The sequence below is a fragment of the Gigantopelta aegis genome, chromosome 6 (genome assembly GCF_016097555.1).
Source record: "Gigantopelta aegis isolate Gae_Host chromosome 6, Gae_host_genome, whole genome shotgun sequence".
NCBI lineage: Eukaryota > Metazoa > Mollusca > Gastropoda > Neomphalida > Peltospiridae > Gigantopelta > Gigantopelta aegis.
Window position 1 is genome coordinate 16447219 of NC_054704.1, and position 27774 is coordinate 16474992.

Here is a 27774-nt window from a genome sequence, read left to right on the forward strand (position 1 = left end):
GACCTCACATGTAGATGGTCCAAAACAAACTGTTCATCCATCCCATTGAAAAAATTTCACATAATTCGACTTCAATCATATCTGTAACATATTCATTAATATCTATGGTTTTCCATCAACCTCCTAACAGGCGTATCATGTACCTCACCGGTACTCTTGTTTTATGAACAGAATGCTTACTACATATTAGTCAATTACAGATAATTAAATCACTGGGTGAGGAGGGGTGGGGGGTGGACACTGATACCCCAACTCTGAAGTTCAAGTTGCTAGTGCCTATGATATATCACACTGTGTTCTGCAGTAACTTATTGATTTGAGGAGAGTAGCCGATTATGTTTGATAATTAGAATTTTCTAGGTTGCAGGTCTTAACCAGGCACATAATGACATTTCTAAGGCAAGCTAAAACCCCTGATGTTTTTGTTTATTATTGTAGATAATCTCAGATAAATTTCTATCTCGTGGGATATCACACTCTTGCATTTAAAATGACATCGTTGGTAATGTATGACATCATATTAATGCAAGGTGGTGATGTGAAGTCGTTAGACAAAATTTACAACCCCACCTAAATTTCAACTAGTCCGCCAGCCTATAGAAAATATACTTTTGTTTAGCAATATTTTAATATCACTAGCATAGGAAGTGGGGGAGGGAAGCCCCCCACTTTCCTTGATCCAGTAGCAGCATGTATGTGTGTGCACACCCCTTTTTGTATATATATTTAATGACAAAAAGATTAAGTACACTTGGTAAATTATCAACATCACATGGCAAACGAACGAAATCAGACCCCAAATACATGTTGAAATATTCTGATCAAAACTACATTATTCACATTTCTTTCATATAGATTTACAAAATTCAAGTGACATCCCACAAGTATTTAATAGAAGAATCTATTCAAAACACACTGGCAACATACATTCAACATAAACAAATAATTTTTAAGAACTATTGACCTTTGACAGGCCGTTTCCTGGGAATTAGGCTAAATTGGAACTACTATCAAAACAGCACCTCAATGTAATGGCAAAAAGTAATATCTTGTAGATATATAGGTTGTGGGTGCCGTTTCAACCAACGCTAGGTTCCATTTTGTCCAATTTGGTTCCATTTTCGTTTGGGGCTGTATTGGCATGGTTCCGTTTAAGCTATAACCCGTTTGCGCTATGTGATGCTTGTGCAGTTCTGAACTATAATTCATTTATTGGCAATGCGGTACATGTATTATTGTGTGTTTCGACATCATTCTAAAACGTTTGTTTGAATGGTTTGGAATGCTTGCAGGACTGATGCACAAGTTGCAGATTTATTGCAAAAACCAACAACAACTAAATTAAAAACAATTATAATAAAACAATTATAATACAGTTGTTCAGAAAAAAGATAGATTGCCTGTAGGGCTGGTAGTTGCATTTTTTTTATTCGTCCGTCAGAATATTTACTTGAATTTGGCGAGTGGGCAAGTACTTTCTACACCCCTGCTATTCAAGGGAGTTATGTCAGTATTTGAAACCTTAACATTACTGTTAGTAACAACAGTTATAGCTAGGGTTGACTCAACATATCTTACACCATGTGGTTGTAGAATCTGTCTGGTTTTATTAAACCTATACATGTTTTGTATTTTGAAGTGTTGTCTGCTTTTTTTCAGGTGGTCGCCTGTGAGATTGATCCTCGTCTTGTAGCAGAGCTTCAGAAACGAGTCATTGGAACGTACGTCATCAAGATTTCTGACAAATTAGTGGGGTTATTAAAATGTTTTCAAGAATTTATAGTGTTACAATTTAGTGACTGGTGTGATTGTCACTTTTATTTATTGGCAGAAAACTTTATAAATATAAGGGGTTTTTTTTTGGGGGGGGGGGGGGGGGGGGGGGGTGCTAAGATTGAATAATTGTGCTTTTTTCATTCAGAAATGATGCATTTATTTTATCAATATAATTTATTCAGTTGTATACATTTTTTCATATGCTTTTATTTGATGCTCAGGGTTAATTCTTGGTGAGTAGAAATTTTTTTTGTCATGGAGATTACCACAGAGTTTTTAATTCTTAATGGTACTGTTTTTGCTGTGGACTATAATTCAAATGGTTTTTCCATTGAATGTTTTTTGTTAATTGCAAGGGTTAAAATCCTTGGTTATTTTCTGACAAAATATTAACCATTATATGAACTTACTTTGCAAAATTAAATAAAATATGCAAATGGTGATTGACAAATTTTGTGAGTTGCAGAGCTATCTCTAGATGCCCTTTGTTCACACTGAACATTTATTCACACATAGTTAAAGGCATATTGTCACAGACCACTGACCTATTACATGGCCTAACAAAGTATTACTTAAAAATATATATATTTGATTTGTCCCTAAATGTACTTTATTCAACCATCTACGTAACCACCATACTCCACTTATTAATGATATTTTGTAGAGATTATTGAATTATGGCAATGGTCCATAATTCAAAAACTAACATAGCTGAGAGGGTTGACATGGATTTCACTCCATCATGGTGTAGTTAAAGTGATGCAATAGCTAGATTTGGTCTGTAAAAATTAATGTAATTTTGATTAATTATTCATTTTTAGAGAAATAAGTTCCTTAAATCTGTGACAGTATGCCTTTAAGTTGTGTGATTTGTTTGGGGTTTTTTGTTTCAGTTTTAAAAATGTAACACATACATTTTATAAGTTTTTTATTTTTAGGCAATGATACACACATCATGATAGCAGAAATAATATTCATCTGTTTAAAGTCAATTAATAGCTGTTTTGTATAGATGTGTCCGATATTAATTATGATAAGTTGTATTTTTTCTAGCCCTGTTGCTAGCAAGTTGCAGGTCATGGTGGGTGATGTACTAAAGACTGACCTCCCCTTCTTCGACATCTGTGTGGCCAATTTACCTTATCAGGTAACATATTCTTTAAACTTGCAGTCTCTGGGCCCGTGCTTATAAAACTTAAAGTCTAGACTTTAATAAATTCCAGACTTTAACGTAATGCTATTTGAATGGCGTTGCCATGACGTTAAAGTTTGGACTTTATTAAAGTCTAGACTTTAAGGTTTATAAGCACGGGACCAGGTATAGTCGAGGGCTTTAATTCCATCCCTTCTCCCCAACATATATGATTTGATGTGTTATTATATTTAGTTTTCATTATTGGTAGATCATATGGAACTTTCCATAGTCACATAAAATCTTTAAAAATATTTTGGCAAAAATTGCTGACTCACAGTTCTATTAGGTATTCTTTTGGCATCGGTGGTGCTGGTATCAATTTTTACATCGGTGGTGCTGGTATCAATTTTGGCATCGGTGGTGCTGGTATCAATTTTTACATCGGTGGTGCTGGTATCAATTTTGGCATCGGTGGTGCTGGTATCAATTTTGGCATCAATTTTGGCATCGGTGGTGCTGGTATCAATTTTGGCATCAATTTTTACATCGGTGGTGCTGGTATCAATTTTTACATTGGTGGTGCTGGTATCAATTTTTACATTGGTGGTGCTGGTATCAATTTTTACATTGGTGGTGCTGGTATCAATTTTGGCATTAAAAGTTCAACATTCTCCCAACCTTGATATTTCCCTGTTTTTCTTTCTTTGTGGCAATCAGTGCAGTAGCATGGGTGGGGTCACCGGGACGGTTGTCCTGGCCTGGGCATAACATTCTGGACTGGTGGAAGGGACTCTGGGGAGTGCTAATGGTCCACTGGTTAGGGGGCGCAATACTTGCCTTGCCCCGGGCACTTGCAACCCACGCTACGCCACTGGTGGTAATGTATTAGCAAAATTTTTGCAATTAGATCAGTTTCTCACAAACTGTAAGTCCTAGGTTAGTGAAACTTGGTTTATAGTCGCACCTATGATGTTCATCACAGTGCACAGATATAATGTATGGTAGGCGAGACAGTTAATTCCACAGAATTCTTTTTTTAATATACGGTAATTGAAATAAATGAAACATAAACGTTTCGAGATGCCTAGCAACCTTTCTATTGCTAAAATAATGGGTTAGGTTACAACTAATTCTTGTTAATCCTTTAGGAAAGAAGGAAATGTTTGATTTAATGATGCACTCAACAGATTTTATTTACGGTTATATGGAGTCATACATATGGTTAAGGACCACACAGATATTGAGAGAGGAAACCTGCTGTCACTTCATGGGCTACTATTTTCGATTAGTAGCAAGGAATCTTTTATATGCACCATCCCACAGACAGGATAGTACATACCACTGCCTTTGTTACACCAGTTGTGGAGCACTGGCTGGAACGAGAAATAGCCCAATGGGTCCACCGACGGAAATCGATCCTAGACCGACCGAACATCAAGCGAACGCTTTACCACTGGCCTACATCCCACCCCTGATCCTTTAGGATGAACCAGGTTATTATGTCACTTGTTGCTGGTGGTGTGTATTATGCATTCTGAGCAGCAGTCATTTCTGTGATCAAACTCTTGTCTTTCTTTCAGATTTCTTCTCCATTTGTTTTTAAACTGCTTCTTCATCGACCATTCTTCAGGTAGGAGACCTTATTTTATTTTAATGACATACATTCAGCTTCTTTTACAATAAAGGGACCAAGTCATGATTCAGTATCCTACAATGAAATATTGTGGCACAACACATCACTGTGTGGTTTGTGTTGATGCGTATGGGTCACACCTAACTCTATGGAGTATTTCAGGTCTCTCATTTCTACAATAATTGCACAATGAGTCGATTAGTGGGTCAAATTAGGGTATTTTTTGTCATAGATTTCCATTTTAATTTTCACTGAAATCATTCGTGTGTTGTAAAAATGTATTGAACAAGTTTTATGTTAAAATGACAGTGGTTTGCAGACAATTCAATTATCTATATTTTATAAAAATTGGTCTTCAGGTTCAAAAATTATAAACTATTTCATGTTCTTTGCCTGTTGAGTGTAAATCAGTATATTGTGCCTTTAAAATAACCCTATTACAACAAATAGTTGGAACTGGTTATAATTTTAAGATATCTCGGGACAATTGGCAGTTTTATTTTATCTCTTATATTCATATTTATTAGTCATGTGATGCATTAAAGCATACATGGTTCTTCTACATCTTAGTTGAAATAAATACTATGTTCACACCATTAATTTGTTGGAATACATTAAAAGAAGTAAATAAACATTGATTTTTTATATTTTGTCATGGTGTTACTGTTATAGTACTAGTGTAGTGTATGTAACCATCCTTTGTTGGCAGATAAAAAAGATTCATAAAATTTTATAAAAATTTATAAATGTTTGTGTTTTTCATTTGTAAATTATTCTGTTATAATATAAGTCACTATATTATAGTAAGATATTAATCAAAGTAGTAGTATATTTCATGTACATTTAATAGGACTAAACACATTCTGTAATAGATTTTTTTACTTTGTTGATTTATCAGGTGTGCAGTTCTAATGTTTCAACGTGAGTTCGCACAGCGTCTGGTTGCCAAACCTGGAGACAAACTCTACTGTCGACTGTCTGTGAATACACAGCTACTAGCCAGAGTCGATCATCTGATGAAGGTGTGTAGACCTGGCATTTCTTCACGGGCTGTTCATGATTATCAGTATACATACTTGGATATATTGAAGGGCATATAAACTATGTTTGAGGAGAGGGGAGAAATGCTGATACTGAAATTAATGCAATCATAATATTAATGCAAAAAATGCGAGTTCGCGTTATTCACATTAATAACATTACGCATTTATTTCTATGTTTTGTATGTGTCCCACGTTTTTAAAACATAACCCCCCAAAAATATTTTTTTAAATATATTTATAAAACGGAACTCGAAATCAGTTCATTGTAAGCTAGACAGACTTATTGTCGAATAGTCCAGCAAGTCATGTGTCACATACTATTAAAACAAAGATTAAAATTCGAATACGTTTATAAAAAAACTGGAGCACAATTTATCAGTGACAACATAGACTAATTGTCCAATAGTCCAGCAAGCTACCAGCCACATGTGATGATTGCAGGGATCCATCGCGCGTGAATGGGTTTTTAGCACACTAATATTGAGGTCAATCTTTTCTTTGTCTTTAATGTTCATGTTCCCTGCATCTGTGTTGGCATACAGGTGTTTGTAATGGTACATGTAAACTAATGTTAGCCAGATTTAGGTATCTATACACTTACGTAAATGGTTGCCGCAAACATGCTTTGAGTTGATCTCGCCAAAAACAATAGGGACTAAACAGGTTAACTGATGTGTACACAGACATGTTAGCGAGTTGATTTCATTGAAGATGCTTGTAACTTGGATTTAACTGAAAAGTACACAGTTGTTTGGTGTTACTGTTTGGAAAGTTAATATTTCAAAGGGAGTCTACTCGCATTAATTTCATGTCGTATTTTAGTCTGCCTACTGTCACTCGCATTAATTTAAGGACATGTTAATTTCAGGATCTACAGTATTCAGCATTTAAGATGCATGTCTAGGTTACAAGAAAAACTAATTTTTAAGGTGATGGAAATGGCCCTATAAAAAGACATTTCTGTGGTATCTAGTATATTAATGCATTTAAAAAAAAAAAATAATAATATTTTGATGCTGACCGCTTGTTTGGTTTGTTTCAGGTTGGCAAAAACAATTTCCGTCCTCCACCCAAAGTTGAATCCAGTGTTGTAAGAATAGAACCAAGAAATCCACCTCCACCAATCAACTTTCAGGTGTGTACATTAGTATGGCTATTGCTACTTAAATGGCCACCAACCAGTGACTTAAAGGGCCTATATCCTAGCTGTGTAATAACAAAGAAAGGGAAATCTTGTACCCTTACAAGATGCAGAGGTTGCAAGACTGATACAGGTATAGCAATAGGCATGTTTGATTGCACCAAGGTGTAATATCCTTGGACATAATTCAAATTTTTGTATATTTTTTTCAAAAAAAAACCCAGCTTGTCATTAAACCGTTGGGAACAAATGGAGGAAATTTATTTTAACTTTGTAACTGAATTCACTATATTGGCAAAAAGGCAGAGAAACCGTTTGATTATTTGATTTTATTGTTTTGTCGTTCTATTTAGAGTAAATATATTCTTTATTAATAGACTGATTTTCAATATAGCTCTCTCCATGGTGCATCAAAAATATTTAATAATATACATTCGTTAAAAAGTTACACAAAAAGCATATTTGTTATATACAAAATGATTTTGTTTCCGTAGGAGTGGGATGGTCTTATCAGAATTTGCTTTGCCAGAAAGAATAAAACAATTGGAGCAGCATTTAAGTAAGTATTCTTAGTAAATTTTTAGTGTTCTCGGAAGCAAATTTTAAAATATTATACGGCCAATTTTCAACAGATGTTTTACATAAATGTTTGGGCCGATATTTGAATCTGGTGGGAACTTGGAGACTTATGACGGACTCGAATCCTGTCAATAGAACACCATTGTTTTCTGTTTAGAGGGATGGGACATAGTCCAGTGGTAAAGTGCTTGCTTGATGTACAGTCTAGAGTTGATCCCCATTGGTGGGACCATTGGGCTATTTCTTGGCCCATCCAGTGCTCCATAACTCGTGTTAAATAGGCCATGATATGGGTTATTCTTCATCTGTGTTGTCCTAAACTATACGTCTGACATCATGTAACAGAAGATAAAACGTGTTGACTGCATCATTAAATAAACCATTTCTGGGGTTTTCTGTTTGTTATTTCAGATTTTCTAAAGTCTTGGATCTGCTTGAAAAGAACTACAAAGTTCACTGTTCAGTAAAGAATGTGGTGAGTTCACTTTAAACAGCAAGTAGTTCACTGTTCATGTCGTAGTTATAGTCATAGTTCACATTATATTCCTTATTAGTATATGCAATACATATTTTAATAACAAAAAATTTAATGTGTTGAAGATTTAATTTTTAACATTAATTCATTTTGCTCTTCTCTATATGCAACTTTTTTTTTAAAAGTTCCCTTATAGGAGTAAATTCCAATTTTGATTCATATTTATTAAAGGAATTGTGTAAGAAAACATAACCGTTGAGTTAAATATACATGTATTAGTATGGTCATAGTATTAAATAGTCAAGAGTTTACAAATATTGAAGTTTAAAATTTTGTTTTCTTTTTAAAATTGTGGATTTCTTTCTTTCAGTTGATTCCTCCAGACTTTAATATTAAGGAAAAGGTGTTGGACATCTTGGAAAAGAATAATTTTGACAAAAAGAGATCTCGGACGATGGACATTGATGACTTTTTAGGGTAAATATAAAATACCTAGTTCATTCTTTGTTAATTTGCAAGAATTGTATCTAAACAGAAAGTTATCCAGTGATTTGAAGTTTTGATAATGGTTGGAATTCAGCTGAACAAACCAACAAAATTCTGCATGACAACTGATTATGGCCCGATCACACTGGCCCGAATGCCATTCCGTTTGTTTTTCGAATAGGAATTTTGGTGTTCGGGGAGCAAACGGATCATATTTGGGAAGCATTCGGTGTGTTTTAGGAGCATACTGGCTGTTCGGCTCCGTACGGATGCATACGGAACGGCATTCGGTAGCTCAAAAAATTTGTTGTGCATGTTCAAAATAATTTTCATCGACCATCCGAATGTGGCGTCAATGTGTATTCGGGAAGCATTCTAGGAGGATACGGCATGTACGGAAAACGTTCGGGAAGCATGCGTCTAGTTCTTGGTGCATTCGGAATGAAAATTTGGGGGTGCTGGGTTACGTATGCTTTCCGAACACCCCGAATGGAACATGACGAATGCTTTCCGAACGTTTTCAGTATCCTTTCCGGATTTTTTTTCATTTTTGCCGCCGAATAGCCCGAACCCTTCCAGTGTTCTTTCAGAACATTTTCCGAACTGCTCGTACACTTCCAGAATGCACAGTATGTTCCGTATGGACATAGAACATGACGAACCCTTGCGGGAAAGCATGCGGAAAGAGTTCGGTCCATTCTAGGTCGATTCGCCGTGTTCGGAAAGCCTACGGAAAGCATTCGGAGTCAATATGCGGGAAGTATTCGGTCTATTCGGAAAACAAACGGAAAGCATTCGGCGATACATTGGGGAAAACTCATTCGGAGGGACATTCGGCCAGTTTAAAAAATCGCACCACTTTCGTATTCGGAAAACAAACGGAATGGCATTCGGGCCAGTGTGATCGGGCCATTACAGCAAATACTTTACTCAATTCATTCATTATCTGCCACATCTCTTCTAAATATGAATACTATTGTATTTTTCAGACTCTTAAACAGTTTCAACAAAGAAGGAATCCACTTCTCTTGATGGGGAAATTTCAACATCTGTGATAAACTTTGACATCTTGTCTTGATGTCGTCTGGTGAAAATACCTTCTGAGAAACAAGTGATACCATTTACTGTAACAAGACGCCATGGACAAATGTTGTTTTAGAATGTGTTGCAGCCTTCTTTGTCCAAATCTTCAGTGCACCGAAGGGCATAGGATCAAGCAAACATGAACATTAAGACCTATTGCTGTGGTCTATGCAGCAGGATACACAATATCTTAGTTGTAAACATGTGCGGGGGTATTGCTAAATCAATATTCCTTTCCTTTGGGAGCCAAGTATTGAAAGTGATCAGACAGGAGAATATGACATTTTATGTGTAGTCCTATCAAAGACTGTTCTTGCAGTTTAAGGAGGCATCTAATTGTGTAAAATGATAACAAAAGATGTTTTGGGCTATTAACACGTTTATTGGGTCCTTAACAGAAAATAAATATTATATACAGAAAACAATCTAAGGCTGTTTCGTTTTTGTCCCGTATTATCAGTATATGCAATCACAATTCAGTTGCTGTCAACTGTACATTGGATATTGTGCATGTTATAACATGCCAGTAACACAAAACTGTAACCATAGATTCTGGTTACCAAGGTTTTAAGTGTAAGATACAAATCTGAAGTAGGTAACACAACAGAAATAAACCACATGTAAATGTATTGCTATAGCAAAATTCTAAATAAATTATTCTGTAAAACACCTAGAACAGCACAATATTCACACATGAAAACATTCCTCTAAGAATAAAGAATCAATCTGACAACTTGTTTTGATCAGTACACTTTTTCTACGCTTAAGTGGTACCTGCCACTTCCTCTTTCAAGACATCTTGTTTTAATGGCCTATGGATCATGTAACTGTTAAGTTTAATCCATAAAATTGTGACATACCAGTGATTTCCATTTATATGAAAAACAAACATACCTTTTTCTTAGTATTGAAGTGGGAAATCTATCCACTTTAAAGGAATTACCTTTGAGAACCCAATTGGATTGAACTCCATTGAAAACACACCAGTTAGATGTATAGTTGTGTAAATGATATGAGAAGAAAACAACATTTAACTGATTTTATGTAACTGGATATAATCTGAATACAAGGGATATGGTTATTGTGTGTTTTATGACAATCATATACGTGGTAGCAATAACAACTGAAAATTGGGTGGTGCATTTTCAAAGGAGTTCAGTATACTTTTGTTACATGTTTAAATAATTTCTACCAAAGCTGTAAGAACCTTCCCTCTACACTACTAAAAAAAACAATACCACTTTAATGAACATATGGTGTTGGGCATCTCTTAACCATTGCAAAGCAAGCTTGAAACATGAGGTCTGGAGTTGCATTTTGTGTATTGTGTACAGTATATTATATATAAGTGTATTGAATACTAGTTTGCTGTCTTCCTTCAATGTCGTAATATTGCTAAATTTAGTAATTCATGATTTACAATTTTAAATTTTTAAAGTAAATTTATTTAAATACAGTGATAAATTATGTGGTCAGATACATCCATCAATCAAACCTGATATAAAGGACACCTTATATAACAAGCTGCTGTCTTTAAAGGGGCCTCAGAAATGTCCCACAAATATGTCTACATATGCCAAGTTCAGCAGGTTATCTTAATCATTACACACAAGTTTGACCACTCCAGTCATTAAAACAAAAATTGTAAATTAATAATAATAATAAATTTGCAACAGCAAATCAGGTGTGAATGCATAGAACAGGGTTATTTTTTTTTTTTTAAACTAGATATATATGGAATATACTGTTACCCAAATACAATGTGAAATATGTCAATTAAGAATTAATGATTTAACCATTTAAAATTCTGATGATAATTTGATTATTTTTGATATTACTCCAGATAAATTTGTATAATGCAGAATGTAAGTGGCAAGACTGGAAGCAAAATGTCTACAGTAAACATAGATGCAATATTCACAACACGTACATTGTGTTAATCCTCCAACACAAAGATAGTTACATGGCTGTTAACTGTCCGTCGTGAGACGGATTTCTGTCGTCGGAGAAATTGTCTCAATTATATTTTCAGTCAGGTTTTTTTTTTTTAAATGAGAATCATTTCGTCCGTTTTCGGTTTCCGTAATGTCAACCTGATCGCTTTGGACGTTTTCTTTGCCCCACTGACCCCCTTTAGGGACCCATCCCAGGGTATAATCTACCATACATTTAAACCCACCCCCCAAAAAGAAATCTGTTACAACAGTAGTTGTAAATTAAGTGAAAAAACCCAACTAATTTAAATGTGCTACTCACTCCCTTTGAAGTAATGGCCGTACCCGATGTCACACCATGTGACAAACAGCACGTGCGAGTTTGAACACGATTACAATGTAATAGTTCTGCTGGGAGATTATTAGATTGTGTATTATAGATATTGAAACTTAATAAAATTGATCCGGTCAAAAATTAACATTTACTGACCAGCGGTATGTTACTTCATTATTATTTACAATTGAATAATGGGGTCATTCGAGAACTACGCAACGTGCACTAAGGAGAGTGGGAATTATGAGATGTTTGACACTGACATCCACCATCTAAACCCCCAACCAGGGCAATGCCCTGTACCTTGAAATTTCAGTCACATCATTTTACTTTTGTTAACAGCCATGTAGTTAATCAAATGCAGCAGGATGAAGATTACAAGACTCCAATGATCTTTGCAAATAACCAATGATTATGTCCTAAAATATACTCATATACCCGACCTGTCATTTGATTCCAACTCTCTGGTCATTACTGAAACTAGAACACTCATAAGATAACAATCGAATTAACTCGTATGTAGCTGTTTCAAGTGTTCTAGGCAAACAAAGTGAAGTGAAGTGCAGTCATATATCTAGTTAATTACAGGGATTCAAAAATGTTAATGTTTAGTTACAGTGATTCAGAAATGTTAATGTGATCTTGTAACAAAAAAACAAAAAACACCAATGATAAGCAATCTTTTGCCAGATGATGTACTTAACACCGACGTGTACCAACCTGTTCATGTAAACTACAGTATTTTGTGCTTATACACAAATTAACAAGAAAACCCCTAGATTTGGCAAGAAAAAAATCCACTTAGAACTGACAACACTTAAGTGTAGCATAGTGAAAAGATGTAATGGGAAAAAGCATGAAAGTGATTTTTTTTCTTGGATTATAAACAGAACCCAGATACTTCAAAACAAATGGCTAGTGTTTGGATAACCAGGGTGCAATGTGGATGTGCCAGATTTAATGACATGCAAAATATTGGTTTTCTTGTCAAATTCAGCCAACAGGAATATCCTACTAAGTGATAATACACAATCACACGCACTCTTTTCTGAATAACCACAGATGTAGGATAACTCGTACAGGCAGATTCAAACGAAAGGATGGTTTTTAATAACTTGGTTTGATTCATTTTTAATTTGTGCATCGCATAATAATGAAGTATATAATTATAACCTTAAAATTATATTAAATATTTTACATAGTCCATTTCTGAGCATACCCATCTGGAAAAAAAGAAAGACTACTCTGATGAATAAATGCAAAACTTGGCAAGTTACGAGACTACTGGAGTTTGTACCAAGGTTGATATAATCACAATAACAAGTGACATTCTCTCTACAGAACATGAAACACGATAAAACAGGGCTCAAAATTAATTTTGTACAATGATAAGCAATATTTGCGGCTCCCATTTTAATCTGGAAGCAATTGTCCGAAAATGCAGAGCAGTTCTAAATATTTATTTCAAAATAAAGACTCATAATCTGGGGCCTAATTCAAAAAGCTCTCTTAGGCTCTGCTAGACAACAAAGCATCCTCTTTGCAAGTCTTTAAGCATTGCACTGCGAGATCGCAAAGTTGCGAGAGTTTAGTGAATTAGCCCCTGACTATTAGTGTAACTTTTCAACAGCAATACAGAAGACATGAGATGAACACTGATTAGAGATTATGGTATCCCTCCTAAAAATGAGAAATACTTTAAAAAAAAAAAAAAAAAAAAAACAGAGAGAGAGAGAGAGAGAGAGAAAGACGAGAGATGGAAAGCATAAACTGGTTGTGAAATGTTAGAAGCATATTGTGTATTATGAACATCATTTGCTGTTGGTCTCCTGTCCATTTCGAGCCTTGCAAAGTAACAGGTAAAATAACAAGTCAACATTCACATATACATGACATTGAACTACTCTAGCAAAACATTTGTACCTTTCATGCGGCAAGTATCAGTTCTAACAACTAGCATACTAGTCCTCTGACCGTTCACTGCTAAAAACCTCTTATGTCAATAAAATAATTTATCACACACAATTTTCACAAACTACATTCCACTTCTCTGATGTCCAATGACATCCCCATATGAATTGTTTAAAAAAATGGGAGGAAAACCCCTCCCCTCAACCAAAACTTCAAGTAAATTTATTTTGTAGATTTGAGAAATTGCACTCCTTAGTTGAAATATTTTGCATGACATTTTTAATCAGGAGAGCAACAGATGGCCTTCTGTTGTTTCCATATCATTATTTATATGGAAGCTGAATTTGCCAGGGTTGTTAAAAAAAAAAAATCACATTAATGTTATTCACCTTTAAATTTATAAAATTTTATTTCGAGACATACTTTTTGACAAAAGTGTCGTTACGAAACAATGCACAATTTTAATTATTGATTTAACCAAACCTAGCTGTGATTTTCAACAGTGTAGGGTCAGAGGACACTTCGACTACAATCATACCAGAAAAAGAAAAATGTTGCAGCACTTCTCAGACAGACCAGATGCAAACTGACGAGGAAGTCCAAAGTGGTGAAATATACAAAACAATGATTCTGTTGCAGAACATTGATAAAAAATAAATAGTAATATATTACATATTCTGTTATCACTATACATACAATGTTAACGTAGAATAACTCTTGTTTATACACAGTGAAATAACCACTCCCATATCTGTACAACTGTGTAATAACTGAATTTATATTACAGTGTAATCTCATATAAATCAACTTATTTATTTTATGTGCAGTATAGGGAACTCTTGTGTACTAAATAAATTTTTCTGGAAATATATTGGTTATAAAAATGTATCGAATGTGGTATCAGCTTTGTCACAAACATGGCATTTATTTATAATAAGTTTTATTACTTTGAATATTATAAGCACAGCAAGATGAAATGCACAAATATTACAAGTTTCAAAACATCACTATTCACATAATTTGTACTGCTAGGTACAGGATGATATATGGTACATATTTCATGGCAAAGTGAACAAATTTAAAACCAATGAATGTTATCAAGCTGATTGCTTATAATTATTGAATATTTTATTAAACATTTAGGATAGAATTTACAAAGCCTGTTTTTGCCATGCACACGTAATCATACATATTTACAATGCTTAAACACACTATAAAAAATAAGCTTTGTAAATTTGGCCCCCCATTTTGACTACAAAATTACTGAATTAATGATTCAAATGACATTTTGATCAGATCTTTTAAAGGGCACCTGGCATTTATATTATTCATCCAATATCTTATTGTGTAATTATTTCTTAATTAATGCGTAATAGTACAGCGGCACTTGTTAATAAAGAGTCTCTTTTAAGTAGTCAGAGGTCAGACATTTTTAAACTGTCGAAAGCAGCCACCTGATGTATGCAATTTTGTTACAGCCTTGGTTGGCTCCTTATGTAGAAAGGAATATATCTTATTATTAATACAATTGCTGACAAAACTGTCAATTCCATGTACAATATTTGATCCAAAAGGTGTTGTATTATTTTAATCAGCAGTGAAGTACACTAATGTTTTAAAAATCTCATTACTGAAGAATTACCAATACTAAACACACATGTGGGACTTACCACAAAATCATAAAATTCAATGACTTAGATGAATCTAACATATAAATGTATTATATGTAACAAAAATGATGATTGCACATGCCATTAAACCACTTTTCTGGGTATTTTCAAAGCAGAGTAAAGGCCATGCCACCAAATATGGAGGCAAAGTACTTTACATAGTTGTGAAAAAAACAATGTGATGAAAAAATAGTTATTTGGATGAGTTTTTTCTTGAATACGATGATTTACAAGCTTTGTGACGGACAAGGCAAGGCAGGAAAAACAGGAAGAATACAGTCAACTCTCTTTACACATCATCGTTATAGAAACATTAATAACTTATGACACAAACACACACACAAATCAGGAAAAAATATATAACAAATAACACAACCTCCACTGAGAAGGTTTGAACCAGTGACCCTCCCTGTCAAAGTCCTAACTGAGCTAAAGGGAACATCCCACTAGCCAAAGCCAGTAAAAACAGCACATACGAATACTGTCACACATACTAGTAAACAACTTACTCACACTAACTCACTCACTCAGTCACACTTATAGAAATATTTCAACATTTTTTCAAAAAAATAACAACATCCTTTGGTCTAAAGTATGAAAAATAATACTCAGATAGTTAAAAAAAACATGGACATCTTAAGAATGTTTTTAAAGTTTCCACACATTGGCTGTACAAGAATTGTAAATGCTCTTTTTACATATAGATAACATATCTAGAGCACTAAACAATGGTATTCTGTCTTATCTAATAGCCATGAATTTTTGTTCCTTTTAAATAGTCACTTATCTGAATCTTTACAATAAAATATATCACCATTTAAGTGACAATGACACCAAGTCTTTCAAATTCATAAATCAAATACTAAAGAGGGTTGACTGAATTCTACCCGTGCAAAGCATAAGCTTTAAGTGGTTCGCATTAACCAGTGCTTGCTGCATTAAGTTACAAATATAGCTGCTGATTTGATACAACTGTGTAATATAGCTCATGTTATGTAGGGTACAGCCCGTTCACTCGAGGATGTAGAAGATGAGTTCTAGAGCAATGGGGCCCTCCTGACTCTGGGAGGCCGCGTTATGTATGACAGGGATTAAAGCACTATCCAGTTCATTCATGTAGAAATCGGGCAACTTTTCACCATTTGCACCAATTTCATATTCCACCTGAAAAATAAGGGAATAAATTTTTGTCATATATTGTAAATAACTGTAAGGTTTAAAATTTACAAGGTATGATGATAATAAACATGAAATATGAATTCAAAATGATAATAAACTCAAAATATGAATTCAAAATGATAATAAACATGAAATATGAAATTAAAATGATAATAGACACAAAATATGAATTCAAAATGATAATAAATATCATATCTCAATGAACCCCCCAAAATTAAGCCACGCCTACTACACCCCTCCCCACTGACTCGCACTACTTTTGTGCAACAAACCGGATTATTTTGGCAATCATATTTAGATATTTTGAAGAAAACACACGTGAAAGCTACAAAAAATGTATACGATAAATTAATGGAAAATGCTATAGCAGAGTAGACATATGGATCTATTCGCACTGATTAAAAAAAAACACAACAAAAAAACCTCTTCGCTAATCAGGACATGAGTCTGGGTCGTTGGCCAAAGAAATCATGTAGGAAATTCCAAGCCTGGTAACTTACTTGTAAGCGATGTTCAACAGCTGTTGGCAAAAATTAAACGGTTCCACTGACAGCATAAATGTTAGACACGTTCCCTTCATTCACTTGATAAAATATAAACTAAACACGAATAGGACAATTCCTTCCAATATAACTAAATGATCCATAAAAATGCACAGCAGCTAGAGGAAATGACTTCATTTACAAAAAATCACCCGATTCAAATAATAGTGAATGAACGTTCGCATTCTTACGCGACATAAGTATCAATGAAGTTTACACAAACAATACTACAGGCGTATTTAAAGCTAAACAAAATAAATTCAGTTATGTATTGTTAAAGTATGCATATAAATTTAATATTATAAGATTTGACTGCAATAATTTTTTTGTTCATGCAAGTATGAACCGAAAAAATGATGTACACACTTTTGTATGATCCCGCTATGCGGGATCATACAGTATACACATCGGTTTTTTCGGTTCATACTTGCATGAACAAACAAAAAATTGCAGTCAATTCTTAATGAAATCAAAATGATAATAAACACAAAATATGTTATTCAAAATGTTGCATAACCCAAAAGCAGGTTTCCTACCCAAGTATTTGAGCATTTGATTATGACTGACAGGTTCTATGGCTGAACAAAAATAAGACCTTATCAACACATTTACATAGAAAATTAAGACATTGAGAATTTTATTTTTTTAAAAGAAAATAACGGGTCATTCCCAATTATTCTCGAGAACAAACCAAATGCTAGGGGAGAGAGTTAATGCAAGCATATGATTTTAAAACAAACATTTGTATAAAGCTGATAAAAATAGTACTTAGGCCTAAAAACAAATGCGTCTTTCTGGGAACATACCCAAATTGTTTAGGGAAGGTCTGCTTCCCCCACCCCTTTTTTTATCTTTTTACTAAATGCACTCCTAGGACTTCAGATATATTAATTTTGCAAAAATTTAGGTTGGCCCTTTTTTCAAGGTAGGATCAGGTTCCAAAAAATTAAAATGTTTAACAAAGGTCAGTTGTACTCTTTCTTTTTTTTTAAATTATGTTTCTTAACACTCGAAAATGTTAACAACTGTTGATAACCCTTGAAAAAACAACATCATCAAACATTTCACAAAAACGGCCTACTCTTTCTGTGTCAATGATGACTCTGAGACCAATTCTGGTCATGGAAGCCTCCTTGAGCTGGTCGAGGTGACTCGTTATTGCAATGCAGGTAGCAGACGCGAGCGTTTCTGCCAGACGGCTTAGGTCGACAGGTTCCCACCTGGACCCGGCATCCTCATTCTGGATGAAGAACACCTCTGTCCATCGGATCAGTCGGTTCTCTCCGATGTAATCCGTCGAGTTGTGGATGTGAATACTCTTAATCCCGTCCATTAGCTTGTTATCAATGGGGCTTTTAACACTGGAAAAAGTGTAACAGCTCAGTATAAATGGTTGATTTCACAAATTAAAAGTAAAACATTGTTCAGATCAACACGAAATAAGCTGGTAGAAAAGACATTATTTTATTAACAAGTTTAACATTATACTATCAATGTATATCTGGGAATGTTGACAACTAACACACTGGTAATAGTCCAGTTAATTATCAACTACTTAACACCTATACTCTTCAAAAAAAGTAGGGGAACTCTAATAAGAATTTACAATTGTCAAAATTGTAAGGTATATTAGCTGTGGGGAATGGTTATATGATAATAGTGAATTAATAGGGCAAACATTACAACCGGTAGTTCAGTATTACAGTAGGTTTTATGACCACCAAAGATCTTGAAGGACGATTGGGGTCAGAAGTGAAATGTGAAAGTTGACGGTTTTTATCAGTAAATCGCAAATTCAAACAATAAAAATGACTAAAAACAAAACAATAACAACTGTATGATCAACAGAATGAAAAAGATTGACAGAAATAATGTTCCACAGTGATTAATCAACCTTCCTGGAAATTGTAAAAATCAAGAATGACACCCCACGAACGTGTATGGGACTACGGGACAACTGTGTGATGCACATGCAAACTATGGAATGTGTTTTGGTGTGTTCATAAACAGACCTGAACGTTCTTTACTAGGATGTCTGTGGTCAAAATGTATGTTCGGTCTAATAGTTGATATTAACATTAATATTTTAGGTTCCCCTACTTTTTTGAAGAGTATATTATTATTTATTATCTGCTACATACCCGATATTAACAGCTTTATCATCTTCGACACACTGAATGAGACGGACACACATACAGACATACAAATGTGCTACTTACCCAATATTAACAGCTTTATCCTCTTCGACAAACACCATACATACATATGTACAGTGCTATTTACCCTATATTGACAGGCTCATCATACTCCACCCACTGAATGAGACAGACTATACTGACGCGCACATATAAACAGACAGTGTTACTTACCCTATATTGACATACAGACAGTGTTACTTACCCTACACTGACACACATATAAAAAGACAGTGTTACTTACCCTATATTGACATAGAGACAGTGTTACTTACCCTACACTGACACACACATATAAAAAGACAGTGTTACTTACCCTATATTGACATACAGACAGTGTTACTTACCCTACACTGACACGCACATATAAAAAGACAGTGTTACTTACCCTATATTGACACACAGACAGTGTTACTTACCCTACACTGACACGCACATATAAAAAGACAGTGTTACTTACCCTATATTAACACACAGACAGTGTTACTTACCCTATATTGACATACAGTGTTACCCTATAGGGTAAACCGTCCTAATTTCGGACACGTACTTGTTGAAAATACTGTGACATCACGTCAACACCGTAGTCTCGATTGCCATATTCCGCTATCTATAGACTGGCTTCATCGGCTTTCTTAAATGCCTCACACGACTATAAATCGAGAACGAGGCTACTTGGGAATTCCCTTTTACTGACGCATACTTACCTGGCCTAACATCGGACAGGACGTCCTAATTACAGACAGCATGTTAGAAATGTAATTTATTTCCATTTGGCAAGTACCTACCACTTGTATTAGGCGTTTTACACATGGCAAATAATTTATGTAGCATTTAGACTTACACCGATTTGAACGCAGAAAGGAACGTTGTAAAACCAGTTCAAAGATAACATCTGTGTCAGTCGTCATGGAAGTGTGGTTGAGCCAAATTTCCAAGATCTTGTATCCTACACATGTAGATGTTTGAACATACTGTTCATAGTGCATGTGAAATGCAATGTTTATATTCTGTATTAGTTCATCATAAACAGTATAAAACAGTTAAACAGCAGCACAAAAATGTTGGGGGATTTCCCATAAGCATGCACACTTTTTCCGTGCGATCATGGCTGCCAAATGACACGGCCAAACATCGGACACTTTTTTTCAGGGGAGATTTCAGGTAAAGTAAGCTAATAGCAAATAACTTATGACTTCCAAATTTGTAGATAATAAATCAAATTATGTAAATTGTTAGTTATTTCGTACTTTGCATCATTTGATTGTGTATACGTACCTGAAATATTGGAGGTGTCGACTTTTCTTTCGCGAACTGTCAAAGTTGTATTGACCAAAAGATCAGTTTAAAATCCCTGGGGGCTTGCAAGATAGCACCTAAGTCATAATTGTTTTGCAGAAAAAAATGCACGAAGACAATCGGTCATTTTTAAAATCATTTTTATTCATGACTATTACATAACTTGTGCACAGCGAGCATTTATTTGGAACGTCCGAAGTTAGGGCTACATCCGAAATTAGGACGGTTTACCCTATTGATGGCCTTGTCATCGTCCACCCACTGAATGAGACCAACAGACAGTGTTACCCTATATTAACATACAGTGTTACTTATCCTATATTGACATACAGTGTTACTTACCCTATATTGACATAGTGTTACTTACCCTATATTGACATACAGTGTTACTTACCCTATATTGACATACAGTGTTACTTACCCTATATTGACATACAATGTTACCCTATATTGACATACAGTGTTATTTACCCTATATTGACATACAGCGTCATCCTATATTGACAGTGTTACTTACCCTATATTGACATACAGTGTTACTTACCCTATATTGACATATAGACAGTGTTACTTACCCTATATCGACGGCCTTGTCATCGTCCACCCACTGAATGAGACTAACAGACAGTGTTACTTACCCTATATTGACATATAGACAGTGTTACTTACCCTATATCGACGGCCTCGTCATCGTCCACCCACTGAATTAGACTAACAGACAGTGTTACTTACCCTATATTGACAGCCTTGTCGTCGTCCACCCACTGAATGAGCACGACCTCCTCTGGTTTGTCCGACGAGACGGTGCCACACCCGATGGTGTAGTCCAGCATGTCCTTGATGGCCTGCTTCACCTCGGCCATGCACTCGGGCAGGATCTGAACCATGAGCCCGTCCTCCACGATGCTCGACTTGGCCCGCAGGCCAGCCGTTGTCTTCAAGGCCCCATTAAACACCACGAAGCTGGCACCGGTTACTGAAGTCGACAACAATGTTTAAATCATATAGATGAATATCAGAAACTTTCAAAGGTTGTTTTATATCATTTATAATTATGTGCATTAAATGTATTATACAGAGAGAGAGAGAGAGAGAGAGAGAGAGAGAGAGAGAGAGAGAGAGAGAGAGAGAGAGAGAGAGAGAGAGAGAGAGAGAGAGAGAGAGGGGAGGGGAGGGGGGAGGAGACGAGGGAGAGAGAGGGAGATGTACACAGAGGACCACCAAAACACAAGATTTACTGAAAATCAATAAGTAACTTCAGTTACTATGTTTCAAACTGACTAAAATGTAACATTACACGGAACACTTTTTTCTCACAGTAAGATAAATAATCTATGGAGCGAACAGACTTATTGGTGGAGATCATGGACGTTTACACTCACTTTTCCTAGGTTTGTTCTGTATGTTAATTGCTTGGGTTTGGTAGTTTCCTTCATCGTTCTGAATGCACACGAGATGAGAGTCGGCATCCGGACTAAAGCTGGCTCCTAGAGCCATCACGTGCTCGTTACTACCGTTAACCATCTTCATCAGCTGCACAGAGAGAAATGAAAAACATGTTTAGTCTGTTCTACCGGCCTCTCGGTGGTATCATGGTTAAGCTTTCGGACATAAGGCTGGTAGATAAAGGGTTCCCAGCCCAATACCGGCTCCCACCTAGAACGAGTTTTAATGACTCAATGGGTAGGTGTAAGGCCACTACACCCTATTTTCTCTCACTAACCACTAACAATTAACAACCCACTGTCCTGAACAGACAGTCCAGATAGCTGAGATGTGTGCCCAGGACAGCGTGCTTGAACCGTAATTGGATATAAGCAGGAAAATAAGTTGAAATGAAAAAATAGTCTGTTCTGTTTAAACTCTTCCACACTGATCACAGCACTCAAATAAGCATAAAAATAATTAAACCTTCCGATTCCATTAGTCTTTGCTAAGAATTCAAAACAAAAAACATTTTGATGCTTCTAACCCAATTGTTTACAGAGTTTAACTATCAACTAAATTTAACACAATGACTATAAAGTTGTATTGAAAAATCAACATTCCATGAAGTGCAACTTTAAAATATGTTAGAGACTTTGTCTAAACTGGATTAAGGAAATGCTCAGTATATGTAGAGTGCTGAATTACGCAGATTTTACTCAAATCATTGTCAATGAATGAGATTCTATGATCATGTCATTTTACATAGAAGTCTTCATTACATAGATGCTGGTTTGGACAGTCCAGTGTAATATATATTCAAGACATTTAAATAATAATACCTTCCAAAAATATAGTTCATAAAGGATTGATGCCACATCCCTCCAAATGGGAAAGGAAGGAAATGTTTTATTTAACGACGCAACCAATGCATTTTATTTACGGTTATATGGCGTCAGACATATGGTTAAGGACCACACAGATATTGAGAGAGGAAATCTGCTGTCGCCACTTCATGGGCTACTCTTTTCGATTAGCAGCAAGGGATCTTTTATATGCACCATCCCACAGACAGGGTAGTACATACCATACTTGCACTGGCTGGAAAGAGAAATAGCCCAATGGGCCCACCGACAGGGATCGATCCTAACCGAGCGAGCACTTTAGCACTGGGCTACATCCCGCCCCTCCAACTGGGAAGCACCACGCCATGTATAATTTGACAAAGCTATATACGGCACTGACCTCATCATATCTGTTTCGGGGGAACTTGATGATGGTTTTCTTGTCCTCCATGTGGATATGCACACCCCTGATCTGCGGCAACATGTACTGGTAGTTGCGGAAATCAGCCAGAAGGTTCATTATCGTGTGACCAATCTCGAAAAATACGGGTTTACGGTTCCTGATACTCACTAGGGGACAGGGATAGTCTGTAAGACAAAATGTCATACTGTAAAATCAACATGAAATTAGTTTTGTTTTATGCTTTAAACTATATGATAAAATATAAGATTTCTTCAATGACCATTTTCAAATAATTTATTTTTAAAAACTTCAGTAAAACATGGAGTAGGCCCCTAACAAACGATGTAGAGGAACAACAGTTGCTTGTCCATGTTTCTGAAATTGGATGAGGTCAAAATATTACTGCAAATTCAATTTGTCACCACTGCTTACAACTCTATAACTTGAGCGCTATTTCAGTGGAAAAAAGAACAATTCACTGGCTAGATTAGTGCCTGATCAGCTGTTTTTGTTAACTTTATTAAACATTTTTTAATTAACAATTAACTCAAACTTACATCGGTGCTCAGCTCCTAACCGGAGCAATAATCTGACAGGAAATACTTTAGCCCATGGTGTCTCCCACTTCTGTAGTAAAATTCCAAACACGTATGGTGGCTGTGGAAGGATAATTTTCTGCAGACACTGGAAGGTCGGTCGCAGGTAGAGGAATCCACCATGATCTCGTGAATCTAGAAACGTCTGGTTGAAAATACTGTGACCCATATCAGAGACAGTGTTACCTAAATTAGAACATAATAACAAGAAATCAGCATTCACAGAATTACAGAACAAATTCATAAATAGAATATTAATAGAATAACAAGTATCACAGTATTACTATTAGTGTTGAAATATGTCAAATAACAGGGCTAGCTCTGGGTGTGCAAAACCGTTTGCCAAATTATGTCCAAAAATGCAAAAAAACTTTTATTTTCCAGCAAATTGCTTTCTTTTCTTTTTTTCTGCCATATTAAAATAACATTTGCCAATTGTTCCTAAAATTCGCATTTGGTAAATTTGGCGAGTGGTAGAGCTAGCCCTGAATGAAAACAAGAGTACTGGAAAGGTACATGATATGCCCGTGACCTAGTTATGGTATGTAACACACCCATATCCCAAGTTGTACTTGCATGCAAGGTTTGATGATCCTATATGAATTGATAAAGAAGATATGGTCTGGACAAAATGTCCTTTAATGTGCAACAATGCGTGAAAACTAGGTCATGGTGACCTAGTTATGGTACAAGACACAGTGCCATCCTAAGTGGTACTTCATGCAAGGTTTTATGATCGTATATGAATTGATAAGATATGCTTTGAAATGAAAAGTTTGAATGGATGGACAGCAGCATACCATAATATGATCCAACAAAGACAGGTGTATAAAAACAAGATAAATCTAAAATGTAAATTTAAATGAAAATTAAGGTCAAAGTTTCTCAAGTGGCTACAATTCATGCAAACATTCCAATCTGATACAAACTGACCTGTATTTAGGTTGCACTGTATAGTAACATTTTAAATATTTACATTAAGTGGATGAAACAAAATATGAGTCAGCTATCGTATGTGAAAACTCATGCATTTTATTCTTAGCTTTTAATAGCTGAAATGGGTATTTTAATAACAGGTGATTTTTACACCAAAATGCTTTTTACCTACACCTTTAAGATATCTGTGAATTTATTTGGATCAGTAATGTACAAAGATAACCCATCTTCAGTTTAAAAGGTAGCATTAAAATGTTATGCTTAGCAAACACACTAGCAAAAGTATGACCCACCTATTTTATATTATCAAATCACAGTTAAACATGTTCCAAGTGGTCCCCTCAATAAAATGAATTAATGAATGTTTAACGATACACCAGCACTAAAACTACATTGGCTATTGTTAAAAAAAAGGTAAATATATGAATATATCATAAATCGAATCAGCCACTTGAATAAAGAATGACCTGTATTAAGCAGCCATCTTTTCATACTCTTTGGTGGATGCTAACATAAGTGAGTGTACCATGAAAATAATCCATGAAACCCTAGCAACGACTGACCTTTGCTTGCCTCTTCATACACTGTACTGAAATGACAGAAGATGTCTCTAGGGGGCATGTCCTCATCAGGCTCCACCTCCAGAATAATGACAATCTCATCCTGCCCAGCAGTACACATGCCCTTCGTTGTGAAGCACCAGCATTCACGATTCACACAGCAATCCACTGTAGTGATACACAAAAAGTTAAATATAAACTGGAGAAGAAAATGTGGACATATAAACTTTGCTTCATTCATGCCATTTGTGCCGGGATTTCACAACATTCATTCATTCATTCATACCAAACACCAAACCACAAAATTTAAACATACACTTTATTTTCATGAACTTGCGCCAAGGTGTATATTCGCAAAAAAAAAACAAAAAAACATGTCACAATATTCATTTGGTTTACAGTACATAATGCATTCACACAGCAATCCACTGGTACATGTAAAAAACACCCCCAAAACCCCACCCTCAAATGAAATGTCTTGTGACTTACACTAACCATATTATTATTAAAACTTGAACAATTATGTTTTTAATGTTTTCTCTTATTTTATATCCTGAATGAAATTTAATCCATTCACATTAACCACTGTTTAAATAATCTAAATAATCTGGCAAGAATGCTAATCATCATCTGAACATTTAGTAATTGTTTTATTAATGCAGTCTTATTAATTTCTATAGAATTATATACATAAAAAACCCCTAACTCTTCCAGACAGGAAGTGTTAAGTACCACTCACATGACAGTATTTTCACTAACACAAACAGATTTCGATTTATTGCAAATATCACAGGCTCAGCTTCCTCATCTGAAATAAAACAACAATGAAATCCATAATGCTTATTAAATAAACTACCAGTAAACTAAAAGTAAACAATAAAATTACTCAAAAAAATAATTCTACAACATATACAAAGTATTAATATAATATAAGATACATAAATTAAATCATAATACTTCTATAACAATAACATAAATTAATTCATAATACTTCTATAACAATAACATGTTTGACAAGCCATATTTCATCATAATTTAATTATCATTTAAACATTACTGTGCTGGGCACATGGGTTTTGTAGAAAAACTAAATTATTTTTGAGTGATATTAAACACTTACCTCTAACTTGAGGCATAAATGTAGTTGGGTCAGGATTTTCTTCCATTCGGAAATCTTAGGGAAAAAAACAAAATAATAAGCATTATGAGAGTACTGCTAAAGCAATACATGTCTCCTATCCAACCGAACCATTTTTCTTATCTCCTAAATTTAAGGGACATACCATTGTGAAAAGTCGGTAAATCGCCATGAAAGTCAAACTTAATCTGTAAGAGTACATTATAAAGCTATACACAAAATTTCAGCTCAATATCTCTAGGCCTTCTGAAAAAAGTCCAGAAAACAAATGTTCATATCTCCTAAGTTCAAGGGCCATAGCTCAAACTTGATCTGTAAAAGCAATACAATTTTTTTTAGCTCAATATCTCAAGGCATTCTAAAAAAGCATATCCAGAAAAATATGTAGGACAGACAGATGGACAGGACAGAGATGAAACCTATAGTTCCCTCTGGTTGGACTAATAAATTCCAAACATATCTTTCACAACCATCCAGCCACACACTGATGAAAGCAAGTTTGAAAAAAAATTGAAAACAAGCATGAAAATACATTTTTTCTTTAAAAATTAAACAGGCAGCATCGACTTAAATTTGAGATTTTAACACACTATCATAGTTTACACTGTCGTTCATCAAATCGCTAAATACAAACTTAAAATTGAATGAGAGGAATATATTTCATTATTAAATTGCCAAAAAGCTATATAGAAAATCAAATAAATGCCATTCTTTACAGAGCCTTAATTTTGTTACATTTAATAGTTCTGACAATTTGAATTTAGATTTTCTGACAAAATTAGCCAAGTTCTTAATACAATTAATTTTTTTTTTTTTAAATTATAACACTGCCACCATAACACACAGTCAATCCACTATATTCTTTCATTAGCAGCAAGCCATTTTTTATGCACTTTCCTAAAGATAGGTCAGCACATACCAAAGGCTTTTATATATCAGCTATTGGGTATTGGCTGCAACAGGGAACCCAATAAAAGACCCACACACCCTACACGTAAAAGTTTCCAATAATATTTTAGTCCAGACTAATCCTGGGTTACACTGACCTCCACCTTCTGATGTACTGTACAATGGAGGCAGGCCTTCAGTGGGGATCAGACACAGTCTCCTTGATGCATCAGTCTGCTTCAGGTGGCGGGCCTTAGGGGACGAATGGCCACCTGCAAATATAAGACGGTCACATTTTATAGAATTGCAGGAAATAATACTGCATGATAAATAAACAAACAAAACAGAACAATCTACCTGTATTAGAAAGTACTACTATACAAACAAATAATTCAGTTATATTTCATATATTTCTTATTGAGAAAACGTCTTACGACCTGTTGACTTAAAGCCGCACAACCTAGTTCCATCCAGCGAAAATAAATTATAATTTGGTTAATCTACAAACCTGTAACACACTTAGATCACGTTTTTATCAAATGGAGTGAAAAAGCAGGTTTTATATCGA

At 35.0% G+C, this 27774-nt stretch overlaps 2 protein-coding genes across 3 annotated transcripts in view; one reads left to right on the top strand and one right to left on the bottom strand.

Annotated features, from left to right (window-relative positions):
• The window catches only part of LOC121376145 (probable dimethyladenosine transferase), a 22881-nt gene extending 13105 nt beyond the window's left edge, over positions 1-9776 (top strand). The window contains exons 4-12 of the mRNA XM_041503950.1: positions 1660-1721; positions 2830-2923; positions 4492-4541; positions 5443-5566; positions 6630-6722; positions 7223-7287; positions 7719-7782; positions 8153-8259; positions 9258-9776. Coding sequence (XP_041359884.1) covers positions 1660-1721; positions 2830-2923; positions 4492-4541; positions 5443-5566; positions 6630-6722; positions 7223-7287; positions 7719-7782; positions 8153-8259; positions 9258-9300 — 702 coding nt within the window. The 3' untranslated portion in view covers positions 9301-9776. The remainder of the gene's footprint in view (positions 1-1659; positions 1722-2829; positions 2924-4491; positions 4542-5442; positions 5567-6629; positions 6723-7222; positions 7288-7718; positions 7783-8152; positions 8260-9257) is intronic.
• The window catches only part of LOC121376141 (zinc finger FYVE domain-containing protein 16-like), a 46271-nt gene continuing 28209 nt past the window's right edge, over positions 9713-27774 (bottom strand). For both annotated transcript variants that reach the window (XM_041503946.1, XM_041503945.1), the window contains 10 exons: positions 27365-27478; positions 26301-26354; positions 25920-25988; positions 25184-25348; positions 23646-23870; positions 23086-23273; positions 21798-21948; positions 21148-21391; positions 18003-18282; positions 9713-16364 (listed from right to left, as the gene is read on the bottom strand). In XM_041503946.1, coding sequence (XP_041359880.1) covers positions 16212-16364; positions 18003-18282; positions 21148-21391; positions 21798-21948; positions 23086-23273; positions 23646-23870; positions 25184-25348; positions 25920-25988; positions 26301-26354; positions 27365-27478 — 1643 coding nt within the window. In that variant the 3' untranslated portion in view covers positions 9713-16211. The remainder of the gene's footprint in view (positions 16365-18002; positions 18283-21147; positions 21392-21797; positions 21949-23085; positions 23274-23645; positions 23871-25183; positions 25349-25919; positions 25989-26300; positions 26355-27364; positions 27479-27774) is intronic.